The following is a 27,759-nucleotide window of genomic DNA, read 5'->3' as shown; positions in this document are numbered from 1 at the left end:
TTTACAACAAATGTTAAAAAGACTCCTATAGTCAAGAAATACAACAGGAGAAAAAAATGTCTACAAAACAAACACCAAACAATTATAAAATGGTAATAGGAACATATACATCAATAGTTACTTACTTATCCAAGATGAATATTTTTAATATAAATTTATTTACTTTAATTGTATGCCAGACAGCAAAAGAGACACAGATGTATAGAACCGTCTTTTGGACTCAATAAGTTCATAAGTTCAGTCTCTCAGTTGTGTCTGACTCTTTGCAACCCCATGAATCGGACACACCAGGCCTCCCTGTCCATCATCAACTCCCGGAGTTCACTCAGATTCATATCCATCGAGTCAGTGATGCCATCCAGCCATCTCATCCTCTGTCATCCCCTTCTCCTCTGGCCTCCAATCCCTCACAACATCAAAGTCTTTTCCAATGAGTCATATCTTTGCATGAGATGATCAAAGTACTGGAGTTTCAGCTTTAGCATCATTCCTTCCAAAGAAATCCCAGGGCTGAAATCCTTCAGAATGGACTGGTTGGATCTCCTTGCAGTCCAAGGGACTCTCAAGGGTCTTCTTCAACACCACAGCTCAAAAGCATCAATTCTTCGGCACTCAGCTTTCTCCACAGTCCAACTCTCACATCCATACATGACTACTGGAAAAACCATAGCCTTGACTAGACAGACCTTAGTCGGCAAAGTAATCTCTCTGTTTTGAATATGCTGTCTAGGTTGATCATAACTTTTCTTCCAAGGAGTAAGCGTCTTTTAATTTCATGGTTGCAGTCACCATCTGCAGTGATGTTGGAGCCCCAAAAAATAAAGTCTGACACTGTTTCCACTGTTTTCCCATCTATTTCCCATGAACTAATGGGACCGGATGCCATGATCTTCGTTTTCTGAATGTTGAGCTTTAAGCCAACTTTTTCACTCTCCTCTTTCACTTACATCAAGAGGCTTTTAGTTCCTCTTCACTTTCTGCCATCAAGGTGGTGTCATTTGCATATCTGAGGTTATTGATATTTCTCCTGGCAATCTTCATTCCAGCTTGTGTTTCTTCCCGTCCAGCGTTTCTCATGATGTATTTTGCATATAAGTTAAATAAGCAGGGTGATAATATACAGCTTTATGTGCACCTTTTCCTATTTGGAACCAGTCTGTTGTTCCATGTCCAGTTCTAACTGTTGCACCTGACCTGCATACAGATTTCTCAAGAGGCAGGTTAGGTGGTCTGGTATTCCCATCTCTCTCAGAATTTTCCACAGTTTATTGTGATCCACACAGCAAAAGGCTTTGGCATAGTCAATAAAGCAGAAATACATGTTTTTTTGGGGACTGTCTTGGTTTTTCCATGATCCAGCAGATGTTGGCAATTTGATCTCTGGTTCCTCTGCCTTTTCTAAAACCAGCTTGAACATCAGGGAGTTCACGGTTCACGTATTGATGAAGCCTGGCTTGGAGAATTTTGAGCATTGCTTTACTAGCATGTGATATTAGTGCAATTGTGCGGTAGTTTCAGCATTCTTTGGCATTGCCTTTCTTTGGAATTGGAATGAAAACTGACCTTTTCCAGTCCTGTGGCCACTGCTGAGTTTTCCAAATTTGCTGGCATGTTGAGTGCAGCACTTTCACAGAATTATCTTTCAGGGTTTTAAATAGCTCAACTGGAATGCCATAACCTCCACTAGCTTTATTCATAGTGATGCTTTCTGAGGCCTACTTGACTTCACATTCCAGAATGTCTGGCTCTAGATGAGTGATCACACCATTGTGATTATCCTGGTCATGAAGATCTTTTTTTTTTGTACAGTTCTTCTGTGTAACTTGCCACCTCTTCTTAATATCTTCTGCTTCTGTTAGGTCCATACAATTTCTTTCCTTTATCGAGCCCATCTTTGCATGAAATGTTTCCTTGGTTTTCCTGAAGAGATCTCTAGTATTTCCCATTCTGTTCTTTTCCTCTATTTATTTGCATTGATCACTGAAGGAAGCTTTCTTATCTCTTCTTGCTATTCTTTAGAATTCTGCATTCAGATGCTTATATCTTTCCTTTCTCCTTTGCTTTTCGCTTCTCTTCTTTTCACAGCTATTTGTAATGCCTCCCCAGGCAGCCATTTTGCTTTTTTGCATTTGTTTTCCATGGGGATGGTCTTGATCCCTGTCTCCTGTACAATGTCACAAACCTCATTCCATAGTTCATCAGGCACTCTATCTATCAGATCTAGGCCCTTAAATCTATTTCTCACTTCCACTGTATAATCATAAGGGATTTGATTTAGGTCATACCTGAATGGTCTAGCGGTTTTCCCTACTTTCTTCAATTTGAGTCTGAATTTGGTAATAAGGAATTCATGATCTGAGCCACAGTCATCTCCTTGTCTTGTTTTTGTTGACTGTATAGAGCTTCTCCATCTTTGGCTGCATAGAATATAATCAGTCTGATTTCGGTGTTGACCATCTGGTGATGTCCATGTGTAGAGTCTTTTCTTGTGTTGTTGCAAGAGGGTGTTTGCTATGACCAGTGCATATTCTTGGCACAACTCTATTAGTCTTTGTTCTGCTTCATTCCACATTCCAAGGCCAAATTTACCTATTACTCCAGGTGTTTCTTGACTTCCTACTTTTGCATTCCAGTCCCATATAATGAAAAGGACATCTTTTTTGGGGGGTGTTAGTTCTGCAAGATCTTGTAGGTCTTCACAGAACCGTTCCATTTCAGCTTCTTCATCGTTACTGGTTGGGGCATTGACTTGGATTACCATGATATTGAATGGTTTGCCTTGGAGACGAACAGAGATCATTCTGTCATTTTTGAGATTGCATCCAAGTACTGCATTTCAGACTCTTTTGTTGACCATGATGGCTAGTGCATTTCTTCTGAGGGATTTCACCCTGAAGTAGTAGATATAATGGTCATCTGAGTTAAATTCACCCATTCCAGTCCATTTTATTTCACTGATTCCTAGAATGTCGACATTCACTCTTACCATCTCTTGTTTTACCTCTTCCAATTTGCCTTGATTCATGGACCTGACATTCCAGGCTCCTATGCATTATTGTTCTTTACAGCATCAGACCTTGCTTCTATCACCAGTCACTTCCACAGCTGGGTATTGTTTTTGCTTTGGCTCCATCCCTTCATTCTTTCTAGTTTTATTTCTCCACTGATCTCCAGTAGCATATTGGGCACCTACTGACCTGGGGAGTTCCTCTTTCAGTATCTGCCAGGAGCCAGCACAAGGAGTCTCACCCGTGGCAAAGGTCATGAGGTTAAGTGGTCTGACAGGCAAAGGCGAGTCGGGCCTTAAGGGTGGCTCGCTGAATTTTCTAGAGCATCTACCCCCAAAAAACCAGAGTCTGCCTGCCTTATTGTACTGTGCTTTCCACTCTCCTGACATAACAGGGGGCCATCCCCGATCACCTTCCTCTAAAAGGAATTAACTTAGGGCTCCAGTTAACAGTTTCCTGCATATAAAAGGAGTGTTTTAGCTCAAACACCTCTGATGGCTCTCTACCTTGCCTTCCCGGACTTTTACAACTGTGCATGTGATTGTTTACAGCACCCCCCCTCCTCCAACTGTGAGAGGCACGGGAAGCCTAAAACATAAAGCCTTTCAAAGAGTTAAAAGTCATTAGAGTAGTGCTGGTGTTAGATTTCACTGTTGAGCCAATGCTTGTTGCTAAGTTCCCATATCTCTTACCCACTGTGCACCTGGGAGCACATTTGTTAACATAGTTAGAATGTAAGAAAAACAAGTGTAGCCTTGAAACTGACCACATCAGACATTTGAGCTAATTAGTTCTTTCTTTGTTGTAACTTACTGCACCTTTGCTTCATGAAAATGTAACTGTTTGATACTTTATGAGGCTGACATAGATTAAAATATAAAGAAAAAACACTTCAAGGGAAAATAAGTTTTCTGGTTGAGCAGCCTTTATCAAAAGAGGGTCTTACAATGTTTCACAGGCCTCCAAGGCCAGAAGATAATGTACACACCATCATTTGTGGGAAAGGTACAAAGTCCTTTTAAAAAATAAAGTTATTGGGGCCTTGCTCACTGAAACAGCTTGGTCTCCCTGTGTCAATCATTCTCTCCTCCTCTTACTCTCTTTTAGGCTAGTTCCCATCTGGAATACAGAGGTCCGCTGTTTCTACTTATTTGCCTGGGTCTCTAAGACCTGAATGGGAAGGCGCCCTGCACCTTCACTCCCTTGGGAGACTGAGAGGGCACCTGTGACCTTATGTACATGGTGCAAGTCTTTTGTCTCGAACCTTTATTGATTTTCTGTATAAACCAAAGAACATCAGCCTCTTTTCTTCTCTCCTCTATTTTCTTATCTACAACATTCTTTCCTTATCTGTCTCTCTCTAAATCAATCACCGACTCCGTCCACCCTTTGAATTCCCTGGATCCACCGGGGCTGGACCCCAGCAAGTATCCTATCATTTTGCCTTTTCATACTGTCCAGGGGGTTCTCAAGGCAAGAATACTGAAGTGGTTTGCATTCCCTTCTCCAGTGAACCACATTCTGTCAGACCTCTCCACCATGACCCGCCAGTCTTGGGTTGCCCCACAGGCATGGCTTAGTTTCACTGAGTTAGACAAGGCTGTGGTCCTAGTGTGATTAGATTGACTAGTTTTCTGTGAGTATGGTTTCAGTGTGTCTGCCCTCTGATTCCCTCTTGCAACACCTACCATCTTACTTGGGTTTCTCTTCCCTTGGGCGTGGGGTATCTCTTCATGGCTGCTCCAGCAAAGCGCAGCTGCTGCTCCTTACCTTGGATGAGGGGTATCTCTGCACTGCTGCCCTTCCTGACCTTCAACCTGGGATGGTTCCTCTAGGCCATCCTGTGCCCGCACAGCCACCACTTCTTGGACATGGGATTACACCTCCCGGCCACCACCTCTGGCCTCAGGTGTGGGGTTGCTCCTCCCCGTCGCCGTCCTGGACTCGTGCATGGGGTTGCTCCTCGCGGCCACTGCCTCCAGCCTCAGGTGCCCCCCCTGGCCTCGGACACGGAGTGACTCCTCTCGGCTGCCGCCCCTGACCTCAGACGCAGGGTAGCTCCTCTCGGCCACCGTCCCTGGCCTCAGATGCAGGGTAGCTCCTCTTGACCGTTGCCCCCGATCTCAGATGTGGGGTAGCTCCTCCTGGCTGCCATCCCTGACCTCGGACTTGGGGTAGCTCCTCTCAACCCCTGACCTCAGACGCAAGGTAGCTCCTCTCAGCCGTTCCTGCACTGTTGAAGCCTGGCACTCTAGGTCGCTGCCCCTGACCCCGGATGTGGGGTAGCTCCTCTTGGCCGTGCTTAGTGTGCCAGACACGGCCACCTGCATTTAGTTACTTTAAATGTAAATGGATTAAATGCTCCAACCAAAACAGACTGTCTGAATGAATACAAAAAACAAACAAACTGACACATATGCTGTCTACAGGGAACCCATTTCAGACCTCAAGACACATATAGCCTGAAAGTGAGAGAAAAAATATACTCCACGCAAATGGGAAGCAAAAGAAAGCTGGAGTAGCAATCCTCATATCAGACAAAACAGACCTCAAGACAACTACAAGAGATAAGGGAGGACGCCACATAATGATAAAGGGATTAATCCAAGAGGAAGACATAAAAATTGTAAATATCTATGCACCCAACATAGGAGCACCTCAATACATAAAACAAACACTAACAGACATAAAAAGAGAAGTTGACAGTAATAAAATAATAGTGGGAGGCTTTACCACCTCAGTCACACTGAAGGACAGATCATCAAACAGAAAATTAAGAAGGAAATGTAAGTTTTAAATGATACATTACATGAAATGGATCTTATTGATATCTTCAGGACATTCCATCCAAATGCAGAGAAATACACCTTCCTTTCAAGTGCACGTGGAACATTCTCCAGGATAGACCACATCTTGCAGCACAAATCAAACCTCAATAAATTTAAGAAAATTGAAACCATATCAGGCATCTTCTCTGACCACAATGCTATGAGACTAGATATCAATTACATGAAAAACAAACAAACAAACAAACAAACTAAGAAACACAAACATATGGAGATTATACAACAAACCCTCCTAGCATCATGGTCTTTTCCAATGAGTCAGCTCTTTGCAGGAGGTGGCCAAAGTATAGGAGTTTCAGCCTCAGCATCAGTCTTTCAAATGAACACCCAGGACTGGGCCCCTTTAGTATGGACTGGTTGGATCTTTTTGCAGTCCAAGGGACTCTCAAGAGTCTTCTCCAACACCACAGCTCAAAAGCATCAATTCTTTGGTGCTCAGCTTTCTTCACAGTCCAACTCTCACATCCATACATGATTACTGGAAAAACCATAGCCTTGACTAGATGGACCTTAGTTGGCAAAGTAATGTCTGCTTCGTAATATGCTATCTAGGTTGGTCATAACTTTCCTTCCAAGGAGTAAGCCTGTTTTAATTTCATGGCTGCAGTCACCATCTGCAGTGATTTTGGAGCACCCCAAAATAAAGTCTGATACTGTTTCCACTGTTTCCCCATCTATTTCCTATGAAGTGATGGGACCGGATGGCATGATCTTCATTTTTTGAATGTTTAGCTTTAAGCCAACTTTCTCACTCTCCTCTTTCACCTTCATCAAAAGGCTTTTTAGTTCCTCTTCACTCTCTGCCATAAGGGTGGTGTCATCTCCATATCTGAGGTTATTGATATTTCTCCTGGAAATCTTGATTCCAGCTTGTGCTACTTCCAGCCCAGCATTTTTCATGTACCCTGCATATAAGTTAAATAAGCAGGGTGACAGTATACAGCCTTGACGTACTCCTTTTCCTATTTGGAACCAGTCTGTTGTTCCATGGCCAGTTCTAACTGTTGCTTCCATATGACCCAGCAATTCCACCCCTAGCCATATACCTTGGGGAAACCAAAACTGAAAGAGACGCATGTGTCCTATTGTTCACAGCAGCACTATTTAAAATAGCTAGAGCATGGAAGCTACCAAGATATCCATCATCAGATGAATGGATAAATAATTTGTGGCATATATACACAGTGAAATATTACTCAGCCATAAAAAATAATGCATTTGAGTCAATTCTAATGAGATGGATGAACCTAGAACCTATTATACAGAGTGAAATGAGTCAGAAAGAGAAAGATAAATACCATATTCTATCGCATATATATGGAATCTAGAAAAATGGTACTAAAAATTTTATTTACAGGGCAACAATGGAGAAACAGACATAGAAAATAGACTTACGAACATGAGGAGAGGGGAGGAGAGGGTGAGATGTATGGAAAGAGTAACATGGAAACTTACATTACCATATATGAAATATATAGCCGACAAGAATTTTCTGTATGGTTCAGAAAACTCAAACAGGTGCTCTGTATCAAACTAGAGGGGTGGGATGGGGATGGATATGGGAGAGAGTTTCAAAATGGAGGGGATATATGTATACCTATGGCTGATTCATGTTAAGGTTTGACAGAAACCAGAAAAATTATATAAAGCAATTATCCTTTAAAAATAAATTAATTAAAAAAAGAAAGAAATGAAAAACCATAGCTTTGACTAGACGGATCTTTGTCAGCAAAGTAATGTCTCTACTAATACTAATGATGGTTTTAAACAGCAGTCTCATTGATGGTGAGCCGCAAAGAGATGATCTGGCCACATGTAGACAGTCTATGTGATCAGAGCCTTAACAAGGAAGGAAGAAAATTGTGAAGAGTGAGTTGCTCTGTAGTGTCACTTATAATAAAGGGAAACTTGTCTAAGAAATTTTATCTTAGAGTGAAGAACTCCTTTGATATTTGCACCATCAGCTTATCATGGTCCTGTTATTTTGCTACTGAGACACTTAAACTTTTTTGTTTAAGAGGACTCAATTTTTTTAAAATTAAAGCAGAGAGCAGCAGCCTTTGAATGTTAATCTGGGTTTAGATGGAGATATCAAAGACTAGTGTCAGAGATTATCAGCCACGTGTTCAACATTGTATGTATTCATTGGATTATTTATAGAAAATATGACAGGTTTTAATAAAGTATGTTTTTTAAGAGATAATATCTCCTTTTACTTATTATCAACGTATGCTATTAAAGGTATAGTTAGGATATCTGCAAAGTTTATAATATTTTTCTCCTTCTGTGGAAACTGATGTCTCTCCATATGACACTCGGGCCTGAGTCCCCAGGAGCCATGCTTGTATCCACGAACTTGTAACAGTGAACTTCACACCTGAACTACCCATGTAACTGGTGACTAATGAGTGTAGATCCCAGATCTGATTTCCTGAAACTCTTATTCTATAGTCATAAACTCCTGGCATACCCAAGTGAATATGATTCTCCTACCCAGGTATCTGAATTCGATTCAGCCAGCCAGCCAGTATCTACCAGTGAGGAGAACTGGACGTGTAGATGCTGCAGTCCTAGGGTGGAAGTATTTCACCACAAGCTGAGGCAAGTTGATCAGAGAAGCCAAATATCCAGTCTGTACATTAGCATGGGATGAAAACATACGTGCAAAGAAAATAGAGAGGAAATGTGGGGAGACAATCTAGTGCCTCAGTCTAGCTGTTTCTTCAGCCCTGATGGCATTCCTATTACTGGACTTCATGACATCCGATAAAAGAAATGTTCACATGCTGAGGTGTAGGGAAGTCATTCTGGCTTATACATGTTAACTTGACTTTTTTTTTGCTAAAGAAAATAGTATGTTTGATTACATACATTGTACATCTACTTTAATTATTAAAGAAAAGTGTGCGTTGACCAGAAGTGAAAAAAAAAATGTCCAAGTTTACAAAAGATTAAATGCTTCCCTTCCCAGGACACCAGTGTTAGTCCTGCTGGTTGATAAGACTCCCTTTGCATGTGCCAAGGCCATGCTGACTACCTGTGTGTGTTGATCTGCCTTTTCAGAAAACTTGAAGGGAAGAATCCTTAACTTGTTTGATGTTCCTTCTTCTGACAAGACATAAAACTATGCTGAAAACCCTGCTTATTCTGAACAGTTCTTGAGAGTAATTTTGGAAGCTGTCTTCTGGGTTACTGTCTTCAGATTGGCTCCAGCAAAATTCTATTTTATTCCTATTATAGATAGTTTACTGAATGTTTTCGTCAACACAGCATCTCCCCAGGTTTGTTTGTTCACTTATTTATTTATCATTAAAAGAAGATTATACAGCTTCTCTATTTGAAAACAACTAATTTGCTCAGTTAATTTACAAAAAGTAAATGAACATTTGTGACTTCAGTGGGTCCATAAATTACCTAGGGAGAAACTGTAGAGTATGATACATGATGAAATTTTTATAATAGTTACTTCTTATTTACTGTCTATAATCTTCTGTGTACTCATGAATACTCATGTTTTAAGTGCTTATGGATGTTTATTTCTAATATTCAGTGGAGTCTTGTGAGGCTGAAATGATTATCCCCATTTCATAGAAGAGGAAATCTAGGACTCAGAGTGTTCTAAATTACATAGCTAGTGACACAGTTAGAATTCAACTGGGGGATGCTGCTTTCTGTTTTGAAAGTCAGGTAAGGTCCACCCAGCAACACGACAGACTTTCCTGAAAGCCAAACACTTTACCAGATCTCCAACGACCTATCCGTTCCCCCCACCCCCACCACCCTGTACTCGAAAATTCAACAAATGACACCTCAATTTTATCTGGTTGGTTTAAGTTTAACCTATGTTTCACAAAACTTCACAACGTTATCTTTTACTCCTTTCTGTTTGCACACATTCTCCCTCTGTCCCATCATCAAATCCTTCTAGATCATCTCCATAGACTCAGAATAGATCTCTTGTCACACCTCTGAGCCTTGTTCTGTCCATGAGGATGTAACCAGTCTCCTTGTTTCTATTCCTGCGCCCATCTCATTGCATATTCTGTCCACTGCAATGTTTACAGAAGAAATCTTTTAAAACATAAATCTGCTCATGTGGTTTTCCTGCCTCAAGCTCTCCAATAGTAACATGAATTGGCCTGCCCTGCCTTTGTCCTTCTCTGTCTCTCTCACATACTCTCCAGTTCTGATGTTTTCCTAGCTGATCCCCAAACATTTTGAGCAGGTTCTTCCGAGTGCCTTTCTGCTTGCTGTTTCCTCAACCAGGGATGTGCTTATATGGATGCAGACCCTTGATCTAGGTTCAGAGGTTTACTGAAACCTGAATTAATGAAGGAATTGATACTTTAAATTTAAGTTTTAAAAATCAGATTTACAAGGCTCGACATACTTTCTTTACTTACTATAAGAATCATCCTAAACTTTCCAATTCAGAATATAACCTTTTTCAGAATATGCTCATGTTTCCATAAAATCTTTATGCCTTTGCAGCTTGCTGTTTTTGCCTTGCACTCCTTGATTTATTCACTACAAATTGGAATGAATGTGAAAGGCCAGAATGCTTTTGTAGCTACATGAAGGACAGTTTTTCCAATCTTGTTCTCTTTTACTGTGCCATATAAGTGCTGTAAATTTATTTATTGATAACAATGTTGACCACTATTTCTATTCTTTTAATTTTTGAGATAAAGATCTGACTGTTTAGCTTTCTTTTTGGTAGACAAAAACACCATAGTGTCAATACACATAAAGATGGTAGGCCTGGTTCCTCAGAGATAAGAAAAAGGAAAACAAAACAACAAAATCCCACTGTCCCTGTTGTGAATTATTCATTCATTCATTTAAAGAGCACTTATTTCTGAAGCAGTGCATATGTCTCACTGAAGAGTTGGTAGGACAAGGACCAGGTTCTAAGTTCCTAGATCCGCGGGCTTCTTCAGAAGAAAGAACACAATATCTGCTGCAGATTTTTCCATTTTTCAGACTTAGATTTTAAATATTGATAGCTGATGTTGTACAAAAGATACTTAGATGAACACATTTCCATTATCCCATAGAAATTGGTCATTAAACAATATTTTTCTTCACTCTTAGAGACATTATTCCATGTTTCATTTTTAATCAGTAACTTTCCTAAAAACTAACATGCTCTAACCATTAAAGTTCTTAGGGATGCCTAGCAAACATTTTTACTTTATTTTAGGATTACGTTTTGCTTGGTTATTGACCAATTCATAAAATATTTATATGCTTTTAATGAATAGAATGTGATGCTAAGTGTTTCTGAAGAGTTTATATAAGTAACAATTCACAAAGGACATTGTATCTATGTTAGAATGAAGCAAACACATAGGTTAGTGGATGGACATCTTGGAGAGGTTAAAGGCAAAATGTATCTGTTTCATAGGATGATAATCTGGTTGTGTCAATTCAATCAAACTTTTACAGTGGACTTAATACGGTTACAAAAGTGAATAGGAAACTTCCCCTTTTAACAAGTTTAACAATTCAGTAGGACGAATGGAGACAGAAACTAGAACATGTGATCAGAAGAAAGATAACAACTCAAGTGAAAGGTTCAAAAGGAGTGTAAAGTAATACAGAGGACTAGAAGGGGAAGAGGTACTTAGAGACACTGCAATTCATATATTCATTCTGTACTGAGCTTAGAATTCACACCTGCCAATTTCTTATCTTTCATACACTGAGTAGGATATTTAAATGAAAAACCAACCACATGGTCTTAAATTACTAAGAAAGTTTGTAATATAATCACATTATATTTGTCAAATATTTCTGAGTTATATTCATCTTTATCATGTCCCAGGAGAATCTTCTACATACATGACTATTCACATTATGTTCATAATTATTTCTTTTTGAAATGAATCAAGTCTTCTAAATATAAGAAAACCTCAAGATAGCTTGTTTCTTAAAATGTAAGCTATTTAACTGGTAATAACAACAGTGACGGAACCTGTACAATGAAATCTTTTCTCAAAATGGTCTCATTTAAATGCACTACTGCATTCTGTTGCAAATGACACTTGTTTCCTGCAACAAACATCATCTACTATACTGATGGTATATGAATGTCTTTGAAGATTAGCTTGATGCTCTACCAATTTAATTCCTCCTAACAATTGATTTCTCAAGAGTACTTACATACTCTTCGTACCCCTTGTGGGCTGGCAGAGGGGGTGCCCTGTATCCTGGCATGGTGGGTGACCCACGGGCTCGCAGGGTAGGAACGCCTCTCGCTATAGGGGGCGCTGGAAGAGCACCACGGGTCACAGTGGTCCCTCGAGGGGTGAGAATGCCTCGTCCTGGTGGTGGGGGAGGAGGAATGGCTCCCCCACGTCCCCTAGGAGAAACAGGCCATGTACAGATGAGAAACAAGTGATGAGAGAACAGAATTAAAGCCGGAAAATTTCTCATCTTACAGGCTGTATACAATGAGAAGAAAACCACATTTATTTCTGCATACCTGAGAGTGTGAGTGTGCATGTTTAATGGAGACTTTTTAGGATATAAAGCATTTTGACCTCCACAGAATAAGTTTTGTAAATATTGGGTATGACTTACTTATCATGAAAACCGTGTAAAATACTTTGATATTTTTTATAACATAAAAATTTAAAGCAAAACAACCAAAAATTAGCCCATTCTGATTTCTATTCCAAGTTTACCAAAAAGGGGAAAACGAGAGCAATGTCTAATATATGACTCACTGGACCATTCAGAGCACCTGATTTTCAACAACACCTCCATGCTGGAGGTAACTGACAGTGATAGGCAATTTTGTCACGTAAAGAAAAAAAAAAAAAAAGCTGTCTGCACTTTGAAAATACTTGGAGCTATCATGATATCATTCTGCTTATTATAGTAGCTTAGATTTAATTTAAGGTCACTTGAATCACAACTCATTGTCACTAAGTTATTGTTATGCATGTAACCCATTTGGCAGAGTCTCTGGTATAATTTATTTCCTGGGGTAACTATGGTGCTAGTGAACACATACGGACTCTGCTATAAAAATAATAACTGAGTACCTTGCACTGTAGTGCTGGACACAAAAGTAACTTGTACTAAAAGCATGAGATCAAATGGCTGCAGTTAATTCTTAAGTATTAGGAGGCCTTTGGAAAGGTTGAATGTTTGTCTAAAATCTTTGGACAAAACCATCATTATTTCACTTTTTATTCTGTCTGAAATTATGGCCTCCAGAAAGCACTACTTTCAGCAAGGTCACTAAGACTTTTAGGAAAATGATGATCATGGGATGTAGAATAGGAAAGACTAGAAGTCTCTTCAAGAAAATTAAAGATATCAAGGGAAATTTTCAGGCAAAAATGGGCACAATAAAGGACGGAAATGGTATGGACCTAACAGAAGCAGAAGATACTAAGAAGAGGTTACAAGAAAGCATAGAAGAACTATATAAAAAATATTTTCATGACCTAGATAACCACAATGGTGTGATCACTCATCTAGAGCCAGACATCCTGGAATTCAAAGTCAAGTGGGCCTTATGAAGCATCACTATGAACAAAGCTAGTAGAGGTGATGGAATTCTAACTGAGCTATTTCAAATCCTAAAAGATGATGCTCTTAAAGTGCTGCACTCAACATGCCAACAAATTTAGAAAACTCAGCTGCGGCCGCAAGACTGGAAAAAGTCAGTTTTCATTTCAATCCCAAAGAAAGACAATATCAAAGTATCCTCAAACTACCACACAATTGCACTCATCTCACATGCTAGCAAAGTAATTCTCAAAATTCTGCAAGCCAGGCTTCAACAGTACATGAACTTCTAGATGTTCAGGCTGGATTTAGAAAAGGTAGAGGAACCAGAGATCAAATTGCCAACATCTGTTGGATCATCGAAAAGCAAGCATGTTCCAGAACATCTATTTCTGCTTTATTGACTATGCAAAGCCTTTAATTGTGTGGATCACAATAAACTGTGGAAAATTCTGAAAGAGATGGGAATACCAGACCAACTCACCTGCCTCCTGAGAAATCTGTATACAGGTCAGGAAGCAGCAGTTACAATTGGACATGGAACAACTGACTGGTTCCAAATAGGAGCACATCAATATTGTATATTGTCACTCTGCTTTTTTTTTTTTTAACTTATATGCTGAATACATCATGAGAAATGCTGTGCTGGATAAAGCACAAGCTGGAATCAAGATTTCCAGGAAAATATCAGTAACCCCAGATATGCAGATTACATCACCCTTATTGCAGAAAGCAAAGAAGATCTAAAGAGCCTCTTGATGAAAGTGAAAGAGGAGAGTGAAAAACTTGGCTTAAAACTCAACATTCAGAAAACTAAGATCATGACATCTGGTCCCATTACATCATGGCAAATAGAACAGAAAACAATGAAAACAGTGACACACTTTATTTTTAGGCTCCAAAATAAAAACTTAGGCAAAAATTAGTTTATATTTCCATAGTGACTGAAGACATGAAATTAAAAGATGGTTATTCCTTGGAAGGAAAGTTATAACCAATCTAGACAGCATATTAAAAGGCAGAGACTTTTAATTACAGAGACTTACTTTGCCATCAAAGTTCTGTCTATTCAAAGCTATTGTTTTTTCAGTAGTCATGTATGGATGTTAGAGTTGTGCTCTAAAGAAAGCTGAGCACTGAAGAATTGATGCTTTTGAACTGTGATGTTGGAGAATATTCTTGAGAGTCCCTTCGACAGCAACAAGATCCAACCAGTCCATCTTAAAGGAAATCAGTCCTGAATATTCATTGGAAGAACTGTTGCTGAAACTCCAAATCTTTGGCCACCTGATTGTAAGAACTGACTCATTTGAAAAGACCCTGATGCTGGAAAGATTGAAGGCAGAAGAAAGGGATGACAGAGGATGAGATGGTTGGACGTCATCACCAACTCAATGTACATGAGTTTGAGTAAACTACGGGAGTTTGTGATGGACAGGGAGGCCTGGCTTGCTGTACTCCATGCAGTCTCAAAGAGTCAGACAGGACTGAGTGACTGAATTGAATTGTTCTGAACTGAACAGGTAGGGGTATAGGTTATGCTTTCTGCTATGAATAGTAGGCAGTTGGCTTTTGTGGTAAATGAACTTTAAGAGTGAACAATAAGAATACTGGTAAAGCTTTTAAAAATTTTCAATAGATTATAGAGCTGATGAGTAGAGAAATTATTAGGGAACTTACTGTGAATCTAATGTATAGAGAATGCTCTCCTACATTGGGAGATCCTGAAAGGCCCAGTGCCCCCTTCAATCACAATATATCTAAGCCCATAATATTCTAAACTACTGTGTAACACAAAAGCCCATCTATAAAATGGAAATATAGACTAATTTTTGCCTTCACTGGGCCTCCTAACACTTCATATGTAAGGTGTGCATATATCTAGGTTTGCCCAGTATAGTTCAGAATTATAACTGTTGTCCTAGGTTAGCATTTTAATACTTTTGAAAGTGTCCCTTGGGTGGGTAGTAAATCATGTCACATACTTTAGCCACAAATTCTATTTATGCTATTGAACAATCACAGGTAAGTTGTTATAACTCCCTGAGCCTGAGTTGTTATAACTTTTCTTAATGGGTAAAATAAGATTTCTGAATCTATAACAATTCTTCCCACTTTAAAATTACATTATGCTCACATCAAATTTAATTTCTCATCCCATTTCTTCATCAGCTGTCTCCCATACAGAGCCTTGCCTGTTTCTTGAACCTGACTCATTACTTCTGATATCGTATGTTCTTACCCTGGAATATTAACCCTATATCTCTCATCAACTCAGATCTTCAGTTAAACTCAAGATTGATATAACTTATATAGACCAGAGTGCTCCTGGCTGACAACACTATAGTGTTCTTTCCTCTACTTTTCTGACTTCTTGAAAGTTTTCTATCCTTAATTCCACCCCCCTCCACACACACACACTCATTCCTGAGTCTATTGAAATCTGCTTATTGATTTTTCCACTTTGTTGAAAATACTCTTGACTGGTGTTACCAGTATCTTACTAGTTTCCAGGTCCACCAGGTTCATTTACATAGCCCCCATATCAGAGTACATCCTACATTTATCAGTGTGGGTTATAAATGCCTTCTTTAGATATGTATAACTCTGCTTATCTTCCCATTCCTCCCTCTTACTCTTCAGGTTTATTCACTAACATCTTCTCCTAGGCCCTCCTTGGGAGATGATTGTCACCGTTTTCTGCGGCTCACAGTGCACTTTGCAGTCTCTTCTCACTCTGATGGCTGTTAGCACTTTCCTCCCTACCGTACACCATAACCTGGACCATGTCTCCTTATCTGGTCTGCATGTTAGAGTCACCTAAAATTCATTGAAAAGGTCCAGACTCCAGACTCCACTCCACGATGATTAAATCACAGTCTCCAGCAGCAGCGATCTTCAGTGATTCCAATGTGCTAACCAGTTTTGCCATGGTTTCAGAGAGTCAGACATAACTGAGAAACTGAACTGAATGGAACCAGTTTGGGAAACAGTGCTTAACATGTGTCATCTAACTTAAAAATCTTGACAAAGATGTCACATAGCTATTTCTAAGCTAATATAAAAGGTTGAGAAACAAGTCACAGAAAACACAAGTCATATTCCCAAGGACATACCGGCAATCCATAGACCTAGGATCAATTATAGAAATAATTATATTTTTCATTAAACTTGTTTTTTTTTTTAACCTAATTTTAATTGATGCCATTAATCTCTAACCAGGGCAGACATCAGAGATTTATCCTGTGTAGGACCACTTTCTGATGTCCAACATCTAATCAGGCACTGAAAGTAAAGAGAAAGTGAAAGCTGCTCAGTCGTGCCTGACTCATCGCAACCCCATGGACTATACAGTCTGTGGAATTCTACAGGCCAGAATACTGAAGTGGGTAGCCTTTCCTTTCTTCAGGGGATCTTCCCAACCCATGGACTGAACCCAGGTCTCCCGCATTACAGGCAGATTCTTTACCAGCTGAGCCAAATGGGAAGCCCAATCAGAAACTAATTCATAAAAATTTTTGTCTCTAATCTCATCATTTACCTCTAATATTCTGAGTGGTATTTATTTTTGGGTGGAATAATGGACTTTCTTTTTCACTGGGTTCTCTGCCATTAGTGTCTGTCTCTCTGTGTCTTTCTCTAATTTTTCTCTGTTATCACAGTGGTGACTGAGTCATCTTTCTTGGAAACAAACGTGATTACTCTTCTCTTTAACAAGTTCCATTTGTTCTATCTATGTGTTAGTTCTCATTGCTGCTGCTGCTGCTGCTGCTGCTGCTGCTAAGTCACTTCAGTCGTGTCTGACTCTGTGAGACCCCATAGATGGCAGCCCACAAGGCTCCCCCGTCCCTGAGATTCTCCAGGCAAGAACACTGGAGTGGGTTGTCATTTCCTTTTCCAGTGCATGAAAGTGAAGTCGCTCAGTCGTGTCCGACTCCTAACGACCCCATGGACTGCAGCCTACCAGGCTCCTCCATCCATAGTTCTCATTGTAGCAAACAAACAAACAAACAAACAAAACTTCAAAGACTGTTTCAAATGTCTTATTTTTCTACTGTTTATACTAATCCAACATGTAGTGGTGATATATGTAAAGATCTTAAGTCTTCAATTATGTAATGTTTTTTACTGTTCAGTAGCTAAGTCATGTCTGACTCTTTCTGACCCCATGGACTATAGCACATCAGTGTCCTCTGACCTACACTGTCTCCCAGAGTTTGCTCAAGTTTATGTCCATTGAGTTGGTGATGCTATCTAACCATCTCATCCTCAGTAGCCATCTTCTCCTCGTGATTCAATCTTTCCCAGTGTCAGGGTCTTTAACAATAAGCTAATTCTTCATATCAGATTTGTCATAGTTTTCCTTCCGAAAAGCAAGCGTCTTTTGATGCTTATTCTTTTTTTTATATATATATTAAACCAATGTTTTATTTTTTTCCTTTATAAGTTTTTTTTTATTATTTACTTTTTTTATTTTTAAAAATTTAAAATCTTTAATTCTTACATGCGTTCCCAAACATGAACCCCCCTCCCACCTCCCTCCCCACAACATCTCTCTGGGTCATCCCCATGCACCAGCCCCAAGCATGCTGCACCCTACGTCAGACATGGACTGGCGATTCAATTCTTACATGACAGTATACATGTTAGAATTCCCATTCTCCCAAATCATCCCACCCTCTCCCTCTCCCTCTGAGTCCAAAAGTCCGTTATACACATCTGTGTCTTTTTTTCTGTCTTGCATACAGGGTCGTCATTGCCATCTTCCCAAATTCCATATATATGTGTTAGTATACTGTATTGGTGTTTTTCCTTCTGGCTTACTTCACTCTGTATAATTGGCTCCAGTTTCATCCATCTCATCAGAACTGATTCAAATGAATTCTTTTTAACGGCTGAGTAATACTCCATTGTGTATATGTACCCCAGCCTTCCTATCCATTCATCTGCTGATGGACATCTAGGCTGTTTCCATATCCTGGCTATTATAAACAGTGCTGCAATGAACATTGGGGTACATGTGTCTCTCTCAATTCTGGTCTCCCCAGTGTGTATGCCCAGCAGTGGTACCGCTGGGTCATAAGGTAGTTCTATTTGCAATTTTTTAAGGAATCTCCACACTGTTCTCCATAGTGGCCGCACTAGCTTGCATTCCCACCAACAGTGTAGGAGGGTTCCCCTTTCTCCACACCCTCTCCAGCATCTATTGCTTGCAGATTTTTGGATCGCAGCCATTCTGACTGGTGTGAAGTGGTACCTCATTGTGGTTTTGATCTGCATCTCTCTAATAATGAGTGATGTTGAGCATCCTTTCATGTGTTTGTTAGCCATCTGTATGTCCTCTTTGGAGAAATGTCTATCCAGTTCTTCGGCCCATTTTTTGATTGGGTCGTTTATTTTTCTGGAATTGAGCTGAAGAAGTTGCTTGTATATTTTTGAGATTAGTTGTTTGTCAGTTGCTTCATCCGCTATTACCCTCTCCCATTCAGAAGGCTGTCCTTTCACCCCGCTCATATTTTCCTTTGTTGTGCAGAAGCTTTTAATTTTAATTAGATCCCATTTGTTTATTTTTGCTTTTATTTCCAGAATTCTGGGAGGTGGATCATAAAGGATCCTGCTGTGATTTATGTCTGAGAGTGTTTTGCCTATGTTCTCCTCTAGGAGTTTTATAGTTTCTGATCTTACATCCAGATCCTCAATCCATTTTGAGTTTATTTTTGTGTGTGGTGTTAGAAAGATGCAGAGAAGGCCTTTGACAAAATTCAACATCCATTTATGATAAAAGCTCTCCAGAAAGCAGGAATGGAAGGAACATACCTCAACATAATAAAAACTATATATGACAAACCCACAGCAAACATTGTCCTCAATGGTGAAAAATTGAAAGCATTTCCCCTAAAGTCAGGAACAAGACAAGGGTGTCCACTTTCACCGCTACTATTCAACATAGTTCTGGAAGTTTTGGCCACAGCAATCAGAGCAGAAAAAGAAATAGAGGGAATCCAAATTGGAAAAGAAGTAAAGCTCTCACTGTTTACAGATGACATGATCCTTTACATGGAAAACCCTAAAGACTCCACCAGAAAATTACTAGAGCTAATCAATGAATATAGTAAAGTTGCAGGATATAAAATCAACACATAGAAATCCCTTGCATTCCTATACACGAATAATGAGAAAGTAGAAAAAGAAATTAAGGAAACAATTCCATTCACCATTGCAACGAAAAGAACAAAATACTTAGGAATATATCTACCTAAAGAAACTAAAGACCTATATATAGAAAACTGTAGAACACTGATGAAAGAAATCAAGGAGGACACTGGTGGATGGAGAAATATACCATGTTCATGGATCGGAAGTGTCAATATAGTGAAAATGAGTATACTACCCAAAGCAATTTACAAATTCAATGCAATCCCTGTCAAGCTACCAGCCACATTTTTCACAGAACTAGAACAAATAATTTCAAGAGTAGTATGGAAATACAAAAAACCTCGAATGGCCGAAGCAATCTTGAGAAAGAAGAATGGAACTGGAGGAATCAACTTGCCTGACTTCAGGCTCTACTACAGGGCCACAGTCGTCGGGACAGTATGGTACTGGCACAAAGACAGACATATAGATCGATGGAACAAAATAGAAAGCCCAGGGATGAGTCCACACACATATGGACACCTTATCTTTGACAGAGGAGGCAAGAATGTACAATGGAGTAAAGACAATCTCTTTAACAAGTGGTGCTGGGAAAACTGGTCAACCACTTGTAAAAGATTGATGCTTATTCTTACAATTACAGGTGCATTTCATCATGTGGTCTGAAAAAGAAGACATCAGAGTTCTGCTACATTTACTTTTATAAATGTTAATATATTAATGACATTAAGATGGCATTGAAATTGAGGTTTAAGTTTCAATATTAGTTCTCTTTTTTACATATGCAGTATCATATTGAGCAAAGCTTTCAATCAAATTTTTCCAAAGTATTTAAAAATCAAGAATACAATGTTCTGTCCTTTACTAAAAAATTGGAGAAATTAATATTTTACAATAAAAATTCACTAAAGTTGAAATTTTATATGGCTTGCTCAAATATGACAACTGAATTATTACCTTAAGAAACATCAATAACAGAACGAAATCCTTTAATAGAATTATTTTATAATCTCAAAAACAGGTTAATGCATTATTTTTTTTAATGGTCCCAATTCCAAGGAATATAGAATATAAAAAGACTAGTTCCCTGTATACTCATTCAATACATACTTGGTGGTGGTGGTTTAGTTACTAAGTCATGTCCATATCTTTTGACCCCATGGAGCATAGCCTGCCAGGCACCTCTGTCCATGGGATTTCCCAGGCAAGAAAACTGGAGTGGATTGCCATTTCCTTCTCCTTTAATACATAATTTACACCATAAAAAACTGCCAAAATTATCACTTTTTAAACTACAAAAATGACATTTTCATTATTTAAACCCTAAGATATGATCTATTTAATATTAGTTGTAGTGATGTCATCCTCCAACCCATAAAAATAGGGCTAATATAAGGGTCTTATAAAAGACTGATTTCATAAAAGGTATATCCATAAATATAAACTGTTTCTGGGTAGCATTAGAAAGCTCAATTATAAAAATTTTTTGAAGAATAAAATATAAAAATAATCAATGAAACATTTTCAGAAGGTTTTTCATTAGGCAAATTAATTGCATAGGTGCCAGGTTTTACATTTAGATAGTCAATTATTCCCCTGATACTTTATTTGGGAAATTGTCATTCTTATCTCTTTTTTCTTATAAGTATAGATTTTTTTGATGTGTGTGATTAAAGGTTAAAACCAGTGATGGAAGGTGGTTAAAATATTTGGGATATAATTTAAAAAATAAAAAAGCACAATTCAGAGACATAGGGTGAGGAAAGAGGTGGGAAGGATTTCAGGATAAGAGGACACATATATAGCTGTGACTGATTCTTGTTAATGTATGGCAAAAATTGTCACAATATTCTTAAGCAATTATTCTCCAGTTAAAATAAATAATTTAATTTAAAAAGAAAAATAAATTAATGATGATGTTAATAAAAGCAAATAAAAGGCAAATTGAATTAGTAAAGTATCTTGGAATCTCTCTGTTGAAATGGTTTCTAGGCAATATACTACTCTAATTCTAAGACATTTACAGATTTGAAAGCCAGTTTCAACAGGATAAAGAGAAGGACAGAATTACACAGTCTCTGTGTGAAATGTGTGAGTATTTTTCACTTTACCTCTTTACAGAACAATGCTTTCTGTTGAAAGATTGACCAACACAGAATCCTACAAAACAAATTTTGATACAGAAAGATTCCAGTTTGTTTGTGAAGTGAATTATATCAAAGAAAATATTCTCTGATGACACTGCACAACCAAATATAACTAAACTTAAAATATTCTTACTCTCACCCATGTAGGTAATATACATCTGGCTTCCTGGACTGTTTATTTTTTTAAATATCTAATTATTTACCTCCATCTATCATTATCCTCATTTATCTCTATACCTATCTGCCAAGACTGTATTAATTCAAGGGCCACTTAAGACACTGAAAATATTTGAAATTTTCTCTTTATGCAAGGTCATCCTGGTTCAAAGATGTGTATGACTATATCATCTGCTTGCCTTAATCCTGGAGACAAGACCAGAGTAAAAAGTCTCAGGTTTGCGCCTCTTTTCTTTTTGGAACAGTTGTTAAGAGCTCAGACTCTGAATTTTGGAGTCAGACTGCTTGTGTGTTCTCAGGCATATTGGTTACATCTTTATCAGTTGCTCACCTGTAGATAATGCTTAACTGTACACTGGTGATAATTTATGTAAAGCTCTTATGAGCTATATAAGCATCTGTTGTTATTTTTGTGTGTGTGTGTGTGTCAGTGGTGGTTATTGTGGCTGATGTTGTTTATTCCTAGCTGTGATCATGACAGAGAACAGGCTGGCGAAGGATTGCCATCTTTAGTGACTGTTAATTTATTTAAAGCAAGAAGTAAAGTACCTTGATGGAGCTGTGGGAGCTATTCTTATCCCTCTGCCTTTAACACCTCTGCCACGAAGAGAGTCCTCTGAGCCATTTAAGTAAGATAATTCACGTAGTTGTTCCTGACGAATTTCATCATTATAGTCCTAGGGGGGAAAAAAAAAAAAAGACCTGTTGAGTTTAAATGGGGCCTGAAGCTCTTAGAACTGAACAAACACAGTAAGAAAAACCGTGTTTTTTATTTTTTCTTTTTTCATTTATTTGCTGGAGACATATACAAAAATCCAAAATGATGTAAAAGTAAACATGCTTTAAGTTCTTAGTTTTATAGAGAGAAATTGAAATTGCTTCTTTTATCAAGGAAGTACACAGCTGGAAATCAAATGAGATTTGCTAGGATATCACTTTATATGTTAGCCAGAAAAGAAAATATAATAATACAGAACAATATTTTAGAAGGTACCACAGTTATGGTTGCTCATAAGATAAACAACTTTACTGGAATGAGCATGTGCAGATTGTGAATGACTGCATAACACTCAATTATCCCTGACACGTAAACTGAAGGGGGTCAACTCCAAGGACCAAAGTATACACTGTGCTAAAATAATTTAAAAATTCAAGTGAATGGCCAGTTTCAGACAACTTGGAAGCTGTGCAATTGAACTAAACAACTTGATGAGCAATGTTTAAAAATAAATACTTTCCTATGTGTTCTAGCTATGAGCTGATGGAGAATAATAGCCAGAGCAGAAGAGAGGCTTCATAGCAGTCAGAGACTGGGTCAAAGTCAAAGAGACTAGCTTGGTCCTGCACCAATGTGGAAACATATCTGTCATTTAAATAGGACTAAAGAATGACCTGAGTCAATGAAGATGAATGCTGTCTGCAAAAAACTAGTGTCAGTCTTACCTGTTCCTCTTTTTACTGCTATAGTTATGTGAATGTACACACACACACACACACACAAACACACAAACTCTTGGTGGAGCAATGCAAAACTGGGTAATTGGTATTTTTGTGAAACGGGCAATACAAGTAAATTCTATTTCATTAAAGATGGGTTTAAGTGAAAGTCATGAGCTATCTAGGAATTGAGATGAGAAATATTTGTAGCAATGTTTGGGTTAACATAAATGATGTCTGAGGTCTTGTGGACACTTGAACCAGGTTAGCTCTATGAATGTGAGTTATAGTAACAGCATATGGAAACCGTGCACTCATCTGCATATCCCAGGCTAGAAGATGGGGGGCGGGGTACATGCAATCTACAAGCATTTCTAACACAAATTTTACCTCATGCCCCCAAAACTACTTTGTTCACATGTAAAAGTACTAGTCATTCCAAAGCATTTACTTTTTATTTTTAACATGTTGCTTTCGTGTTCACCCTGTTCAGCACCTGAATAATGGATTCAGGAGAGTAGATTAACAGAAGAGCTATTGACAATTAAGTCATATATTACTCAATTTATACCTCTTATTTTTCACATTCACAAAGCAATCAAACTGAATAATTAACATGCCTAATATTTTATTAGGATTGGGGAATGCAACAAATTGCTGCTTCTGATTGAAATGACTAGTCACTATCAAATGAAAAATTAATTCCATAATGTTTCTCCCATGTAATATTCTTAAGTTGACAGCAGATCTTTGCAGCTTCTTATCTAATGAAAATCCATGGACCCCCAAAGTTTGTTTAATTTATTTTAATTGAAGAATAATTTCAATATTGTGATGGTTTTTGCCATACATCAATGTGAATCGGCCATAGGTATACATACATGTGTCTCTTCCATCCTGAACCTCCTCTTCCACTTCTCTCTCTACTCTATCCCTCCAGGTTGTCATGAATTATAAAAAAGAGACATATTCTAATTCTTGCAACATTGAAGGCTGAGAAAAAGTTAATAAATTGAAGATAAATTTATACATGCAATATTACTTTAGAGCATATCTTATGACAGAATTAAACAATGCACTATGATAAATATTAATGTCAAAATTTGACACTAAGATTGTTAGCTCTTAGTATAAGCAAAACACTACTGACTTTATTTTGGGGGGGGCTCCAAAATCACTGCAGATGGTGACTGCAGCCATGAAATTAAAAGACACTTACTCCTTGGGAGGAAAGTTATGACCAACCTAGATAGCATATTCAAAAGCAGAGACATTACTTTGCCGGCTAAGGTCCGTCTAGTCAAGGCTATGGTTTTTCCTGTGGTCATGTATGGATGTGAGAGTTGGACTCTGAAGAAGGCTGAGCACTGAAGAATTGATGCTTTTGAACTGTGGTGTTAGAGAAGACTCTTGAGAGTTCCTTGGACTGCAAGGAGATAACCAGTCCATTCTGAAGGAGATCAGCCCTGGGATTTCTTCAGAAGGAATGATGCTAAAGCTGAAACTCCAGTGCTTTGGCCACCTCATGCGAAGAGTTGACTCATTGGAAAAGACTTTGATGTTGGGAGGGATTGGGGGCAGGAGGAGAAGGGGACGACAGAGGATGAGATGGCTGGATGGCATCACTGACTCGATGGATGTGAATCTGAGTGAACTCTGGGAGTTGGTGATGGAGAGGGAGGCCTGGCATGCTGCAATTCATGGGGTCGCACAGAGTCGGACACGACTGAGCGACTGAACTGAACTGATTGCTAATACGTAATCAAATTTCTTATGAGGTAGTTAGATATAATATATTTTAAAAACTGGATCATCTTCCAGGGTTGTGTTGGCCAACTGGACTCAGAGCTGTAACTGCAGATGTAACTGACAGTAGAATTCCTCTTGCCTTGTTCTGAACTCATATTTGTCCCAAGGCCATCTACCCAAGAAGAACTCCCAGTGAATGATCAAATGTGATTGAAATGCTAAAATAAGTGATACCTGGGAGTTACAAGTCTCCTCTGCTTGTGCCACAAGGATTTCTAGACAGCCGAGCTGAATTTCCCTATAATGCCATTTTCCCTGGCTGTCTAGGACCTCTCTTTACTTTGGGTAAGATATTCTATTGTGAGGGCTCTCCATCCTTCTTTGGCTCCCTCTTTACTTACTCATTTATCTTTTTCACCATAAGAACATTTTCCCTAATGAAGTCCTTACATGTTTAATCCAAGTTAAACCTGATTCTGGGGGAATCAGAACTAGCATAGAGAATGCTGACAAAATCAAGTTCTCAGCATTACAGGCTGAGAGCTTTGGTATATCCATTGATGTAAATGCTGGTGGAGCCTATTCTGTTCAACATACCTTATACTCTGATTAATTAGAATATTTGCCATTCTCTTGTTTTAAAATTATTACATATAGATTAAACATGGAACAGATTGCTGATTAGCAAAACGTGTTAGTTGCTCAGTCCTATCTGGCTCTTTGTGATACCATGGACTATTGTCCACCAGGTTCCTCTGTCTATGAAATTTTCCAGGCAATAATACTGCAGTGGGTTGCCATTCACTTGTCCAGGGTATCTTCTCAAACCAGAGATCAAACCTGGTCTCCTTCATTGCAGGCGGATTCTTTGTCATCTGAGCCATGAGGGACGCCCCACTGACTAGTACAATGAATAGTAATTGATATTTTAAGAAAATAAATTGAATGTTGTCCAATTTTCTAAATAATTTCACTTAATAAAAAAAGTATGGGTGAGTAATAGAGTGAGCAAAACAAGGCATGTTTTAGGCTTTAGCTGAGGTAGATGAATTGTGGAAACAATGACATTCTACTTAGTATGTACCTGTGTGATGGAGCGAGAGAGGATGGGCAACCAAAAGCTGTTCAAGAATACTTTAGTGGAAGGTGTACAGTATGACTTGGGAAGGTAGGAATAAAAGACATTTTAATGCAGAAATGGCTAGAAGAATAATGACACTATTAACCAGAGGAAGAAAGGAATGAAAAAAAGTTTGTGGAGAATTTACATTTGATCTTTATAATTTTAGTTTAAAATGTTAAGGAAATATTAAGATTTATCTTAGAAGAAATTCAGAGATGGGTTGGGGGAGTAATTTCGAATGTCATTTGCATGTCAAATTTGGAGTAAATTTGAATGTCATTTGTGATAAATGAAACAAATATTGCATAAGAGAATTGCAAAGTAATAGTGACAAATAGTTTTTAATCATACTTTTAATGCAAATTTATATCATTGAAGAAAAATCAGTTGATATGTTAAAAGATTAGATTATTATAGATTATTAAATTAGTATTAGATTATTAAATGGCCAGGTTTTTAATAAACTCAAGTTTTTCTAGGTATGCAACTAAAGTATATATATATATATATATATATATATCACTGTATTTATAGTAATAAAGCATCTAGCTCTTTCAAATAAATGAGAAATAATTTTAAATGCCCAAATGTAAAGCTACTGAAACTCTAAGTATTCTCTAGACTAAATATATCTTGTGTATTATTTTCATGACATAAATATAATTTTCTAAACTCCAAAGCTTTTAATTGTGTATTATGTGCTCATATCCAGTTCTTCATTAAGCAGATCAAACTTTGAATTAATTGTTGGTTACTAGGTCATGAATCCAGCTGAAACTAGAGCATCTTAGTACACGTTTAATTGAGGCATATGTTCCTGATATCTTGTTACCTAGAATTTTAAAATTACTACTAAAAAATGCTCCACAATTGCATTGAAAATGTGATATTATAAAAAATATACTACAACCTGAATTGGAGACAAGATGTTTGAGTAGAAGGACCTGAACTCACCTTCTCTAAAAACAAAGGGAAAAAAAAAAAAAAAAAACTCCACCAAAATCAAAACTAAATATTGACCAAACATCAGCCAAAAACACTGGAACTAACAAAAAATGATATTCTACATCCAAAGACAGACAAGAAGCCACACTGAGATGGTAGGACGGATGCATTTGTGATATAATTAAATCCAATATCCACTGGGTAGGTGACCCACAAACTGGATAATAATTATAATGCAGAAGCTCTCCCACAGAAGTGATCATTTTGAGACACACAGCAGGCTCCCAAGACTGGGGAGTCTGGCATTAGGAGGAAGAGCTTCCAGAGCCTTTGGTTTTGAGGCCAGTGAGGCTTAATCTCAGGAGCTCCACAAAATTTTGGGAAAGAAATTCTACTCTTAGAGGCACATGCAAGCTCTTGTGCACACTGGGACGCAGGGAAAAAAAAACAGTAACTTCACAGGAACATGGGCCCGACCATGGTCTTGGAGAAAATGAAGGTACAGACCTAGAAGATACAAAAAAAAAAAAATTTAACAAAGAGCTAGAAGATAGAAAGAACAAACAGAGCTGATGAATAAAATAACTGAAATAGAACATACACTAGAAGAAATCAGGAGCAGAATAAATGAGGCAGAGAAACTGATA

General features: G+C 38.2%; 1 protein-coding gene across 1 annotated transcript in view; it reads right to left on the bottom strand.

Annotated features, from left to right (window-relative positions):
* The window catches only part of KHDRBS2 (KH RNA binding domain containing, signal transduction associated 2), an 800,500-nt gene that overhangs the window by 219,500 nt on the left and 553,241 nt on the right, over nt 1-27,759 (bottom strand). Inside the window, exons 5-6 of the mRNA XM_005696178.3 lie at nt 22,408-22,535; nt 12,020-12,218 (exon numbers count right to left, since the gene is read on the bottom strand). Coding sequence (XP_005696235.2) covers nt 12,020-12,218; nt 22,408-22,535 — 327 coding nt within the window. The remainder of the gene's footprint in view (nt 1-12,019; nt 12,219-22,407; nt 22,536-27,759) is intronic.

Source organism: Capra hircus, chromosome 23, assembly GCF_001704415.2.
Source record: "Capra hircus breed San Clemente chromosome 23, ASM170441v1, whole genome shotgun sequence".
In the NCBI taxonomy this organism is placed as follows: Eukaryota; Metazoa; Chordata; class Mammalia; order Artiodactyla; family Bovidae; genus Capra; species Capra hircus.
This window is presented reverse-complemented; position numbering and strand designations above follow the sequence as displayed.